The sequence below is a fragment of the Scardinius erythrophthalmus genome, assembly GCF_964197995.2.
Source record: "Scardinius erythrophthalmus genome assembly, chromosome: 14".
NCBI classification, from domain to species: Eukaryota; Metazoa; Chordata; class Actinopteri; order Cypriniformes; family Leuciscidae; genus Scardinius; species Scardinius erythrophthalmus.
In genome coordinates this window covers 1,834,840-1,849,191 of record NC_138234.1, presented here as the reverse complement: position 1 = coordinate 1,849,191, position 14,352 = coordinate 1,834,840, and the positions used below count along the sequence as shown (strand labels likewise).

The 14,352-nt window shown below is 37.8% G+C and overlaps 1 protein-coding gene across 1 annotated transcript; it reads right to left on the bottom strand.

The window, feature by feature from the left end:
- Window positions 1–1,696: 1,696 nt before the first annotated feature.
- Window positions 1,697–11,273, bottom strand: LOC308701589 (uncharacterized protein; the record flags this gene model as incomplete). The annotated part of the gene is made up of 12 exons (XM_081383942.1): window positions 1,697–1,906; window positions 1,978–2,115; window positions 2,532–2,609; window positions 2,683–2,762; window positions 2,843–2,890; window positions 3,166–3,200; window positions 3,919–4,063; window positions 4,131–4,262; window positions 6,131–6,271; window positions 6,349–6,379; window positions 10,981–11,053; window positions 11,207–11,273. The coding sequence occupies 12 exons, from the start codon at window positions 11,271–11,273 to the stop codon at window positions 1,762–1,764; spliced, it is 1,113 nt and encodes a 370-aa protein (XP_081240068.1). The 3' UTR covers window positions 1,697–1,761.
- Window positions 11,274–14,352: the final 3,079 nt, after the last annotated feature.

Below are 14,352 nucleotides of genomic sequence, written 5' to 3'. Positions count from 1 at the left end.
CATGTTGGTGGTTTAGAACATGTGCTTGCGATGTGTGCAGCTTGTAATTGAGCACTGCTGACACGCGCGCGCGTGTGTGTGTGTGTGTGTGTGTGTGTGTGGACTCGCCTGGGTGAACAGGTGCGCACTGTATCATTTCAGTGAGTGTCTTATAATCTAATATAGTTTTTGTATCATGCTTGAGTTCATTCTGCTTATCAGCACCGTGTGTGTATAATCACATGCATAATATCTGCTGATAATATGATTATATGCTCTAAAGTGAGACATACTGACCCTAGAGTTGCTGAACACACGAATCTCCATGAGTTGCAGTCTCATGTTTAATCACATCGAGTCTCGAGTCTCTGCACATGTTCAGTCCGTGAGCGTGACGTCACAGCACGTCATTTCACACATCACATCATAATTCAGTTACAACGATTACACATAATCATCCGAGATTATATTACATAATATTATAATTACATAATATTAAAACGTATTTATTGCCATATAAATTACACACAAACCACACATATAAATGATTATATATTTTTTAATTATAAATAAATGTATTAATTTATTTTTGATGCATACCAATACAATGACCTAATGCGATATACTGATAAATAGAACGTAAATTAATAAATGTGAATTAATTGTAATTCTTTCGATACTTTGTTTACAAAATATATGAAATAATTATTTTATAAACAAACAATATAACATAATATATTAATAATTTCATTATTTTATGTCATGCACATTGTTTTTCAAAGTCAAAAAAGTTGATTATAAAATCACCTTTACAAATAATCCTTTATAAAACCATTCAATCAAAAAAGTTGTAAATATTTTATTCTATAGATGATGATCTGCATCTTTTTCTACAGTAGATGTTCGTTTAAGAACATGTTCAGCTCCTCTGAGCTGCTTTAATCCGGTTAAAATGACCTGAGCAGAAAATTAAGAGCACTTCCTGACCTTGCTTCTCATTCTGAGATGTGATTGGCTGAGCAGAAGAATGTGGGCGGGGTTAAGATGCCCTGAAATTCCCAGGACAGGAAACAGGAGTTTATTAGCAAACGTCTGTACGAGTTTGTATAACTTCAGCAGAATGAAGAAGAAAGTTTAATCTCATCCAGACCAGGCTTATTTGACGCCTCTATTAAACTGCTTTAATGAATATTAATGTCTTTCACGCATTCATTACCATTACTAACAATCCAAATGAAAGCAGCATGAAATGAGCAGCACCTGGTGATGAATCAGTCGATCTGAAGCTTCTCAATGAACTTGAATACTGTTAATTAGAGTCATTAATCTGTTGCCATGGCTTTGCACCTGTTTCAGGAGAAAGGAGGACATTCAGTTGAAATAAACAAGAATATTTAATGCCAACCTGTTTGTGTTGTGTTCAGGACACACGAGCAGCCACATTCACAGGGATTAAAGTGAATTTAACTCTATAATCCAGTTACGTTCATCTGAGGTCTATGAGTGAATGAGTGAGCTTGACTCACTAGCGCCACCTGGTGGAAACCCAAAATCAATGACACTCATCTCGTTAAAAAAAAAATTAGGACCACAATGGAAATAAGTTAATGCAACTTCATTGTGTTATCCTTTAATGTTGTATTGCTACTTTTTATGTCAAATAAACTCAAACTCAAACTCAATTCAAGCCACCAAAAACAGAAACAGTCATGATTCAGTTACGACAGAGTGTTTATTCAAACCTAAACTAGTCCTTTAAGATCTAATAACAACACTAAACCATCAGTGATTTATACAAACACTCACGAATACATATAAAAGAGTCGCCATCAGCATTATCAGACCGAACACGAGCGAAATCGTTCTGACGATCCATCCGTATGGAAACCTCCAGGACACCAGGGGGCGCCGATGTGCAACGAGACACCTGCAAACATATCACATGTCAGTGGTCTGAATTATGCGCATAAATTAAGATGAACATGACTGTAAACGCACAGTTCAGGGTTCTCCTCCCCTCGTTCTGACTCCTCCCCTCGTTCTGACTCCTCCTCTAGTTCTGACTCCTCCCCCTCACATGAACTTTCTTTGGGTTTGATTGGAGAATAACGACGGCGATGGCACATTTGCGTCACACTGTCGAAGACAAAGATCGTCACAAAGGGTCATTTTTTTTAAATTGAGATTTGAAAGCTGAATAAATAAGCTTTCCTTTGATGTATGGTTTGTTAGGATAAGACTATATTTGGCTGAGATACTACCATCTGAAAATCTGAGGGTGCAAAAAAATCTAAACATTGAGAAAATCGCCTCTAAAGTTGTGCATTTATGTTGGCGATTGTGCTGCATCCACTCACAAAAACATTTTTTTATATATTTACGGTAGGATATTTACAAAATATCTTCATGGAACATGATCTTTACTTAATGTCCGAATGATTTTTGGCATAAAAGAAAAATCTATAATTTTGACCCATACAGTTTATCGTTGGCTATTGCCACAAATATACCCGTGCGACTCGAGGTCCAGGGTCACATGTCACGCGTTTTACCTTTGAAACGTGCTGCTGTCACTGTCTTCGTACTGGTTTAGACTGTTCACAGGAGAATCTGCTGGAACTACTTCCTGTCTGAGAGACGCACACAGGAAACAGTCATATTTTCGGGTTAAATAAAGTTTAAGACAGTCTAGTCTAGTTTTACCTCCTGTCTGCTTGCGTATCAGGCTTTGCGTTCGCACTGGTTTTGCAGTTCTCCAGAAACGAAGCCTCTAGATGCTTCAACTGCAGCGATAAAAAATCTTGTAAAAACCTCCAGACAATCAAACCAGAAGCAAACGCTGCAATATGATCCAGAAACATACCTCAGATTGAGTCGGGAGTAATGTGATGCTTACCCTGCGGCGTATTGGCTATGGTTAAACACATTTCATAATAATACAAGACAAATGTTAATTACAGCTCATAGTCATTACATCTATCAAGCTCCAAATAACATAAAAGACGTTTGGTCACTAGTAGAGTGGCATAAACCTACAAAAAGGGGTTCGTGATGACATGAAGGTGAGTAGATCATTAGTTTACATGTATTTAGTCAGGTGAACTCGCTCTTTAAATATGCAAAGTAAGATCTAGAGATATGCATGAGTCACTGATTTGGTCTAATAGTTCAATCATGGTCAGTTACCTGTTGTGATGAATGTCTGAACAGGTCCCGGTCATCTGTTTGAAGAAAACTCTGATTATGTAAGATTACAGGTTTATTTACCCTCCAGGCCACTAGGGGGCAGCACTGAACCCAGTTTTCAAAAGTTTGCATTTTCAGGCACCCAAAACGCTGTTCTCGTGTAAATGAACGGCCAAAACGCATACAAAGTTTTACATTTTAAGTTGAAAACAGTGTTGTGTAAACAGCCCCTAAGACTACAGGTTTATTTACCCTCCAGGCCACTAGGGGGCAGCACTGAACCCCGTTTTTAAAAGTTGTCGTCGTGTAACGCCGTTGTCGTGTAAATGAACAGCCAAAGCACATAAAAAGTTTTACGTCTTTAGTTGAAAACGGTGTTGTGTAAGCAGCCCCTACAGGTTTATTTACCCTCCAGGCCACTAGGGGGCAGCACTGAAACCCGTTTTCAAAAGTTTGCGTTTTCAGGCACCTAAAACGGCGTTGTCGTGTCAATGAACGGCCCAAAAAAGTTTTACGTCTTTAGTTGAAAATGGTGTTGAGTAAGCGGCCCCTACAGGTTTATTCATCCTCCAGGCCACTAGGGGGCAGCACTGAAACCCGTTTTCAAAAGTTTGCGTTTTCAGGCACCTAAAACGGCGTTGTCGTGTCAATGAACGGCCAAAAAAAGTTTTACGTCTTTAGTTGAAAATGGTGTTGTGTAAGCAGCCCCTACAGGTTTATTTCTCCTCCAGGCCACTAGGGGGCAGCACTGACCTGTGGAGTCGCTGTGTAATCGACGATTCCTCCTCTGCAGAATCTTCCTGGCCTCCAGCATCTCCTCGCTCTCTGAAGCGTGACGTCTCTTGAGATGCTCCACGTGAACCGACATCATCTCCACGGCGTGACTGACACGCGCTTCCTGATGCGCAGACGTGGTTATGAGAAGGTTTATGAACGGTCTATGCGGGTTTTGTGATGTGAAGTACCTGGTGTGCGGCTCCAAGCATCTCTGCTGTCTTCACAACATTGTCCACATTGCTCTCCAGCATCTGCAGGCTGTTCTTCATCTGTTCCACCATCTCTCTGCTATCCACATCTGGAAGACGCTCATACAACGCCTGCAGGACAGCACAAACCCTCAAAACGTGTAGGGAAGCACTTTTTGAGTACCAACATTTTTGCAATTTTTGGGGACAGGATTTTTCTCCATATTTTGCAAGTTAGCAATTATGATGATAAGTGTGTTCATTAATTATTAGGATCGTAGTTGATCCGAACTGTGAGCAGTGTCAGTCACTGAACTAGCCCCGCCCACTTGTACTTTGACCACACCCACTCTCCCATAAACCCCGCCCCCTAAAGACACAACAGCACGGATCAGCTGACCCACGCTTCGGCACGCATGAGATTCGTGGACTAACTGCTAAGTTTAACCATCATAGAGTGAACGTTTATCATTTGGACGTGTTTTGTCTTGCCAAGTTACACATTCAAACGATTTTAAACGCAGAAGAAGAGGCGAAAGGCACCGAATTGATTCCTCTTTCGCGCTTACTTGCGCTTGAACGGACACATACACACAAAATTACGTTATTTGAGGGGACGGCCATTTGTAGTGGTTTTTGAAACCATAGTGGACGTTATTGAGTGCACTCATTCAATCCCACAATGCACCGCAATAATGAGTGTACAACTGATGTATGTTCAACGGCTAGAGAATACCCATAATGCACTGTGAGAGATTTCACTAGATTTGTAATGAGACGCTTTGGTAAACTAGATATCTGCCTAAATAAAAGCTCGACTGCCTTTTTCGTTAAAATAAAAGTTCACGGGGTTCATTTCTATACCTTTATGTGTGGAAATTAGGACAAAAGTTATGAAAGTTTAATTTATTTTTCAGTGCATTTGTTTTACAATATATGGAAGCTTTTTTACGCCTTTTTTAAAAAACTTTTTATCTCCCAATTCTGACTTTTTTCTCACAATTGCTTGTTATAAAGTCACAATTGCGAGTTACAACGTCAGAATTGTGATATAAAGTCAGAATTGTGATATAAAGTCAGAATTGCGAGATATAAAGTCGCAATTGCGAGTTATAAAATCAGAATTGCATGATATAAAGTCATAATTGCGCGATATAAAGTCAAAATTGCGAGTTATAAAGTAAGAATTGCGAGATATAAAGTCCCAATTGCGAGTTATAAAGTCAGAATTGCATGATATAAATTCAGGAGTGCGTGATATAAAGTCATAAATGCGAGTTATAAAGTCATAATTGCGTGATATAAAGTCAGAATTGCGTGATATAAAGTCGCAATTGCGATTTATAAAGTCATAATTGCGTGATATAAAGTCGCAATTGCGAGATATAAAGTCAGAATTGCATGATATAAATTCAGAATTGTGTGATATAAAGTCATAATTGCGTGATATAAAGTCGCAATTGCAAGTTATAAAGTCATAATTGCGTGATATAAAGTCATAATTGCGCGATATAAAGTCATAATTGCGAGTTATAAAGTCATAATTGCGTGATATAAAGTCATAATTGCGTGATATAAAGTCATAATTGCGCGATATAAAGTAAGAATTGAGTGATATAAAGTCAGAATTGTGTTATAAATTCAGAATTGCGAGTTATAAAGTCAGAATTGCGAGATATAAATGCAATTGTGAGATTATCTTTTAAAATGTTTTATTCTGTGTTGGAAACAAGCTTCCATATATTATTGTCATATGAATTAATAATTATATTAGTAGTAGTATGTAGTGTAATGTAGACTGAGACACTATATCACAACTAAAAAGAGGTTTGAGTCCCTGTTAAAGTGACTGACGTTGTTCAAGTTGCACACTGAATATGGTTTGGAGCTCTTAATTTTAAACTCTCAACGTGCGCCAGATTTATGAATTTAACTTGATCACTGTACCCAGAATGCCCTCGCGACGCTCAGCAGAGTCTCAGGTGTGTGTTCTGCTGTACCTGTAGCATCTCTCTGGTGTGCAGCAGTTCTCTCTGCAGATTCTCCTCCGCGACGACACGCTCGTGACGCTCCGCTTGAAGCCGCTGCGTTAGCGTGTACTGGTCACAGCGAAACCCCAGTGCAAACTGGGTAAACGCGCTCTGTGTGTGTGTTCACAGGTGTTAGTGACGTCTGGGGATGTTATATCTAACACACACTCTCTCTGAGAGAGACTCACCTCGACCTCGTCCTCCGTCATCTCCACACTGCTGTAAGAAACATGTCCAGTTAGCGTTAGTATTAGCAGCCTGATACTGTGAGTTTGTTTCAGTGGGTCTTTATTACTTGAGATCAGGAATCGGATACTTGTTATAAAATTGTAATGTCGATTCCTCTTATCGATTCCTTTGTGAGCATTTCAATATGACTTTTGAACCATTGAAGCGAGAGACTCTGTTTTCTGTGTTCATGTGTATCAGTGTAGTGGATCCAGCAGCTCTTAAAGTGACAGCAGCCTAATATTCCTAATATAACATATATATATGGCGTCTCTATAATAACACTAATATTCCCGCTCTATAATAACACTAATATTCCTGCTCTATAATAACACTAATATTCCCGCTCTATAATAACACTAATATTCCTAATATAACATATAATATATATATGCCGTCTCTATAATAACACTAATATTCCCGCTCTATAATAACACTAATATTCCTGCTCTATAATAACACTAATATTCCCGCTCTATAATAACACTAATATTCCCGCTCTATAATAACACTAATATTCCTGCCGTCTCTATAATAACACTAATATTCCCGCTCTATAATAACACTAATATTCCCGCTCTATAATAACACTAATATTCCCGCTCTATAATAACACTAATATTCCCGCTCTATAATAACACTAATATTCCTGCTCTATAATAACACTAATATTCCCGCTCTATAATAACACTAATATTCCTGCTCTATAATAACACTAATATTCCTGCTCTATAATAACACTAATATTCCTGCTCTATAATAACACTAATATTCCCGCTCTATAATAACACTAATATTCCCGCTCTATAATAACACTAATATTCCCGCTCTATAATAACACTAATATTCCCGCTCTATAGTAACTCTAATATTCCTGCCGTCTCTATAATAACACTAATATTCCCGCTCTATAATAACACTAATATTCCCGCTCTATAATAACACTAATATTCCTGCTCTATAATAACACTAATATTCCTGCTCTATAATAACACTAATATTCCTGCTCTATAATAACACTAATATTCCCGCTCTATAATAACACTAATATTCCTGCTCTATAATAACTCTAATATTCCCGCTCTATAATAACACTAATATTCCCGCTCTATAATAACACTAATATTCCCGCTCTATAATAACACTAATATTCCCGCTCTATAATAACACTAATATTCCCGCTCTATAATAACACTAATATTCCTAATATAACATATAATATATATATGCCATCTCTATAATAACACTAATATTCCCGCTCTATAATAACACTAATATTCCTGCTCTATAACGCTAATATTCCCGCTCTATAATAACACTAATATTCCCGCTCTATAATAACACTAATATTCCCGCTCTATAATAACGCTAATATTCCCGCTCTATAATAACGCTAATATTCCCGCTCTATAATAACGCTAATATTCCCGCTCTATAATAACACTAATATTCCCGCTCTATAATAACACTAATATTCCCGCTCTATAATAACGCTAATATTCCCGCTCTATAATAACGCTAATATTCCCGCTCTATAATAACACTAATATTCCTGCCGTCTCTATAATAACACTAATATTCCCGCTCAATAATAACTCTAATATTCCCGCTCTATAATAACACTAATATTCCCGCTCTATAATAACACTAATATTCCTGCTGTCTCTATAATAACACTAATATTCCCGCTCTATAATAACACTAATATTCCCGCTCTATAATAACTCTAATATTCCTTTATAATAACACTAATATTCCCGCTCTATAATAACACTAATATTCCCGCTCTATAATAACACTAATATTCCCGCTCTATAATAACACTAATATTCCTCTCTATAATAACACTAATATTCCCGCTCTATAATAACACTAATATTCCTGCTCTATAATAAACGCTAATATTCCCGCTCTATAATAACACTAATATTCCCGCTCTATAATAACACTAATATTCCTGCTCTATAATAACACTAATATTCCCGCTCTATAATAACACTAATATTCCCGCTCTATAGTAACTCTAATATTCCTGCCGTCTCTATAATAACACTAATATTCCCGCTCTATAATAACGCTAATATTCCCGCTCTATAATAACGCTAATATTCCCGCTCTATAATAACGCTAATATTCCCGCTCTATAATAACGCTAATATTCCCGCTCTATAATAACACTAATATTCCCGCTCTATAATAACACTAATATTCCCGCTCTATAATAACGCTAATATTCCCGCTCTATAATAACGCTAATATTCCCGCTCTATAATAACACTAATATTCCTGCCGTCTCTATATTAACACTAATATTCCCGCTCAATAATAACTCTAATATTCCCGCTCTATAATAACACTAATATTCCCGCTCTATAATAACACTAATATTCCCGCTCTATAATAACACTAATATTCCTGCCGTCTCTATAATAACACTAATATTCCCGCTCTATAATAACACTAATATTCCCGCTCTATAATTACTCTAATATTCCTTTATAATAACTCTAATATTCCCGCTCTATAATAACACTAATATTCCCGCTCTATAATAACACTAATATTCCCGCTCTATAATAACACTAATATTCCCGCTCTATAATAACACTAATATTCCTGCTCTATAATAACACTAATATTCCCGCTCTATAATAACACTAATATTGCCGCTCTATAGTAACTCTAATATTCCCGCTCTATAATAACACTAATATTCCTGCCGTCTCTATAATAACACTAATATTCCCGCTCTATAATAACACTAATATTCCCGCTCTATAATAACACTAATATTCCTGCTCTATAATAACACTAATATTCCCGCTCTATAATAACACTAATATTCCTGCCGTCTCTATAATAACACTAATATTCCTGCTCTATAATAACGCCAATATTCCTGATCTATAATAACACCAATATTCCTGATCTATAATAACACTAATATTCCCGCTCTATAGTAACTCTAATATTCCTGCCGTCTCTATAATAACACTAATATTCCCGCTCTATAATAACACTAATATTCCCGCTCTATAATAACACTAATATTCCCGCTCTATAATAACACTAATATTCCTGCTCTATAATAACATTAATATTCCTGCTCTATAATAACACTAATATTCCCGCTCTATGGTAACTCTAATATTCCTGCCGTCTCTATAATAACACTAATATTCCCGCTCTATAATAACACTAATATTCCCGCTCTATAATAACGCTAATATTCCCGCTCTATAATAACACTAATATTCCCGCTCTATAATAACACTAATATTCCCGCTCTATAATAACACTAATATTCCTGCTCTATAATAACACTAATATTCCCGCTCTATAATAAACGCTAATATTCCCGCTCTATAATAACACTAATATTCCCGCTCTATAATAACACTAATATTCCTGCTCTATAATAACGCTAATATTCCCACTCTATAATAACACTAATATTCCCGCTCTATAATAACACTAATATTCCCGCTCTATAATAACGCTAATATTCCCGCTCTATAATAACATTAATATTCCCGCTCTATAATAACACTAATATTCCCGCTCTATAATAACGCTAATATTCCCGCTCTATAATAACACTAATATTCCCGCTCTATAATAACACTAATATTCCCGCTCTATAATAACACTAATATTCCCGCTCTATAATAACACTAATATTCCTGCTCTATAATAACACTAATATTCCCTCTCTATAACAACACTAATATTCCCGCTCTATAATAACACTAATATTCCTGCTCTATAATAACACTAATATTCCCTCTCTATAACAACACTAATATTCCCGCTCTATAATAACACTAATATTCCTGCTCTATAATAACACTAATATTCCCGCTCTATAATAAGGCTAATATTCCGGCTCTATAATAACACTAATATTCCTCTCTATTATAACACTAATATTCCCGCTCTATAATAACACTAATATTCCTCTCTATAATAACACTAATATTCCCGCTCTATAATAACACTAATATTCCCGCTCTATAATAACTCTAATATTCCCGCTCTATAATAACTCTAATATTCCCGCTCTATAATAACACTAATATTCCCGCTCTATAATAACACTAATCAAACAACAGAAGACAAAGAGAAAATTCGTTCTTCACTGAATAACTTTTGTAACTATATTTGTAATGTATATTTTATTTACAAAGTTCAGTGTTATTGTACATTTGATTGCAGTTTCTGAACCTGCAAATCTTAAAAGTCTGTTTATTTCAATCGTATCTTTGTTCAGTTGTAACTTTTTTTGCGATTGCGAATTTTTTACTTTTTTTTTTTAATTACTGAGTGTTTATTGTCTTTAATAATGCCTGAAGTTTATATTAGTTGGGCTAGTTGTTCTTCTATGGTGTTTTTAAACCACAAGCAAACGATGCTTGTGTAAGTGTTCTTTATACTGATGATTTCTGTTCATGATATATTTAGATACAATTACATGTTATAAGACTAAATGTGAATGAAAAAAAAAATTCTTATTGGAATCGAAAAGAATCGGAATCGATAAGCAGAATCGAAATTGGAATCGTTAAAATGTAACCCCAACCCATAGTCTTTACCTCTTTAATCCCAGTCTGTCCATGATGGATAGATTCTCCCAGGAAGCCTCCAGCAGCTTCTTTGAGTTTGGATCTGTTTAATGTGGCCAAACCCAACTCAAGTTACTGTTTATCTCAATATATTAGAGTCCAAAACTGGTACTTTGTTTAAAACTAAAACTAAAACTAAAGCTGTGTGTGTGTGTGTGTGTGTGTGTGTGTGTGTGTGTGTGTGTGTGTGTCGTACCGTCATCACTGTCGTCACTGTCTCCCAGTATCCCAGTATAATCATACAGGCCTGATTTATTATTCATCTGCTGATAAAACACACTGACAGAAAGCAAGAAAACACAATGTAATTAGAGTTTCTTCCTACCGTTTGTATCGTGTCCGTTCAGAGATAAAGAGTCAATCGTAATCTTCTTAGCGCTTAGCTAACGACAGGAGGAAGCGGGTGTTAGCCTGGAAATCACTCATAAATCATCACACAAACATATATAAATGACATAATATTAATAAAAGTCAAATAGAGACCATCACCAAATTACTGCAGAGAAAAATAATAAATAAATAAATAAATAAATAAATGTAATTTTTTTTACTAAAACAGTTTTTTAATGATATTTAATTTTGTATGTTATTGTTTTTAATATCCCGGTTGTGAAACCATAGGAAAGCAAAATACAGGATTTAATTCCACATTTGACCACAAGAGGACGTGAAGAACTGAATTACTGAGAGCTCAAGTACTTGCAAAACTTAAAAACAATCAAGCTAGCAAATGATATTAATAATAATAAGAAAAGAAAAAAAACTCCCGACAACCTTAAAGAAATCTTCTCAGGGTAATTCAGTGACACGTTTATGAATGTGTTTGGTTTCGTAACAGCACATTCAACATTCCTCTCGGCCGCATGATCCGCGCGCTGATCCGCCTAATCTGAGCTAGGCAGATTTCAGCATCTCGTGTGACCAAATCCTGTTCAAACACTTAAACCCTTTTGTTTTAGTCAGCGGGAGACCAGCAGACAGAGAAACCACTGAATCCGGACTGCAGTCAGAGCTACCGGGAACCTGCGCAGAACACACACACACACACACACACACACACACACACACACATACACACACACACACACACACACACACACACACACACACACACACACACACACACAAACCCGACCCCTAAACCTACCCATCACACACACACACACACACACACACACACACACACACACACACACACACACACACAAACCCGACGCCTAAACCTACCCATCACACACACACACACACACACACACACACACACACACACACACACACACACACACACACACACACACACACACAAACACACACAAACCCGACCCCTAAACCTACCAATCACACACACACACACTCTCTCTCTCTCTCTCTTTCTCTCTCTCTCTCTCACACACACACACAATGGAGAGAGGGCGAGTTATGCTGCCTGGGGCCACATTGTTCATACAACATCTGCAGAGCACATTCACGTGCACACACGCACACACACACACTTAAAACAAAAGTCATACACAAACAATCACTCATAACGATAATAATAATCAGGTTCAGACGGGGTTGTGTTATCCTGTGACCCACATGATTGTTCTGTTCCTTATGCATTTACATAGTGACCTTGAAGAGAGGAAACAACTCAAACCGAACGAGGGGTCACGACCTCCAGCTGAGGGGGAAACAAACGCACTGTAACGGAGGAAACATACGTAACGTCCAGGAAAACAGAAGAGCACAACTCAGAGGAAGAGCACGTACCTTCGGAAACCTTTCACTGACTCTCACGCCCTGCGATTCATCACGACTCTTAAATCACACAGTGAGCCTCAGAAACATCTCACTGAGCATCTGAACCTCGGAAACACCTCAGAGACGAAAGTGAAAAACACCCCGATGATCTCGTAAAACAGTGATCTTCTAAAACACCCTCCGAAACCCCGAAACACCTAGATTACTCCCGAATTACATAACCCTCAAAACACCCAAATGACCCCTTAAAACACCCAGTGATCTTCAAAAATGTCACCCAGATTAATCCCTAAATACTTAAGAACCCTTAAAAACTCCCCAATGATCCCCTGAAATACACAGTGACTCTCAAAAACACCCCAATTGTCTCATAAAACACCCAGTGATCTTCAAAAACGCCCACTCAGACTCGAAACACTCACATTACTTAATTACCCTAAAAACACCCCAATGACCCCCTAAAACACCAGTGACCCTCAAAACACCCCAATGACCCCCTAAGACACCCAGTGACCCTCAAAACACCCAATGACCCTCTAAGACACCCAGTGACCCTCAAAACACTCCAATGACCCTCTAAGACACCCAGTGACCCCCTAAGACACCCAGTGACCCTCAAAACACCCCAATGACCCCCTAAAACACCAGTGACCCTCAAAACACCCCAATGACCCCCTAAGACACCCAGTGACCCTCAAAACACCCAATGACCCTCTAAGACACCCAGTGACCCTCAAAACACTCCAATGACCCTCTAAGACACCCAGTGACCCCCTAAGACACCCAGTGACCCTCAAAACACCCCAATGACCCCCTAAGACACCTTGTGACCCTCAAAACACCCCAATGACCCTCTAAGACACCCAGTGACCCTCAAAACACCCCAATGACCCCATAAGACACCCAGTGACCCTCAAAACACCCCAGTGACCACTATCAGTGACCCTCAAAACACCCCAATGACCCTCTAAGACACCCAATGACCCTCAAAACACCCCAATGACCCCCTAAGACACCAATGACCCTCAAAACACCCCAATGACCCCTACCAGTGACCATCAAAACACCCCAGTGACCCCCTAAAACACCAGTGACCCTCAAAAACACCCACCAAAACTCAAACACTCAAATTACTCCCTAAATACACAACGACCCTCAAAACCTCCTTAATGATCTACTATAAGATATAAATACACAGTGACTCTCAAAAACACCCCAATGATCTTATAAAACACCCAGTGATCTTCAAAAACGCCCACTAAAACTCAAAACACTCACATTACTTTATACCCTCAAAACTCCTCAGTGATTCCCTAAAACACCAGTGACCCTCAAAAACACCCACCAAAACTCAAACACCCAGATTACTCCCTAAATACATAACGACCCTCAAAACCTCCTCAATGATCTACTATAACACCAAGTGATCTTCAAAAACGCCCACAAAAACTCAAAACACTCACATTACTTAATGACCCTCAAAACACATCAATGACCCCCTAAAACACCTAGTGACCCTCAAAACACATCAATGACCCCCTAAAACACCTAGTGACCCTCAAAACACACCAATGATCCCCGAAAACACCTAGTGACCCT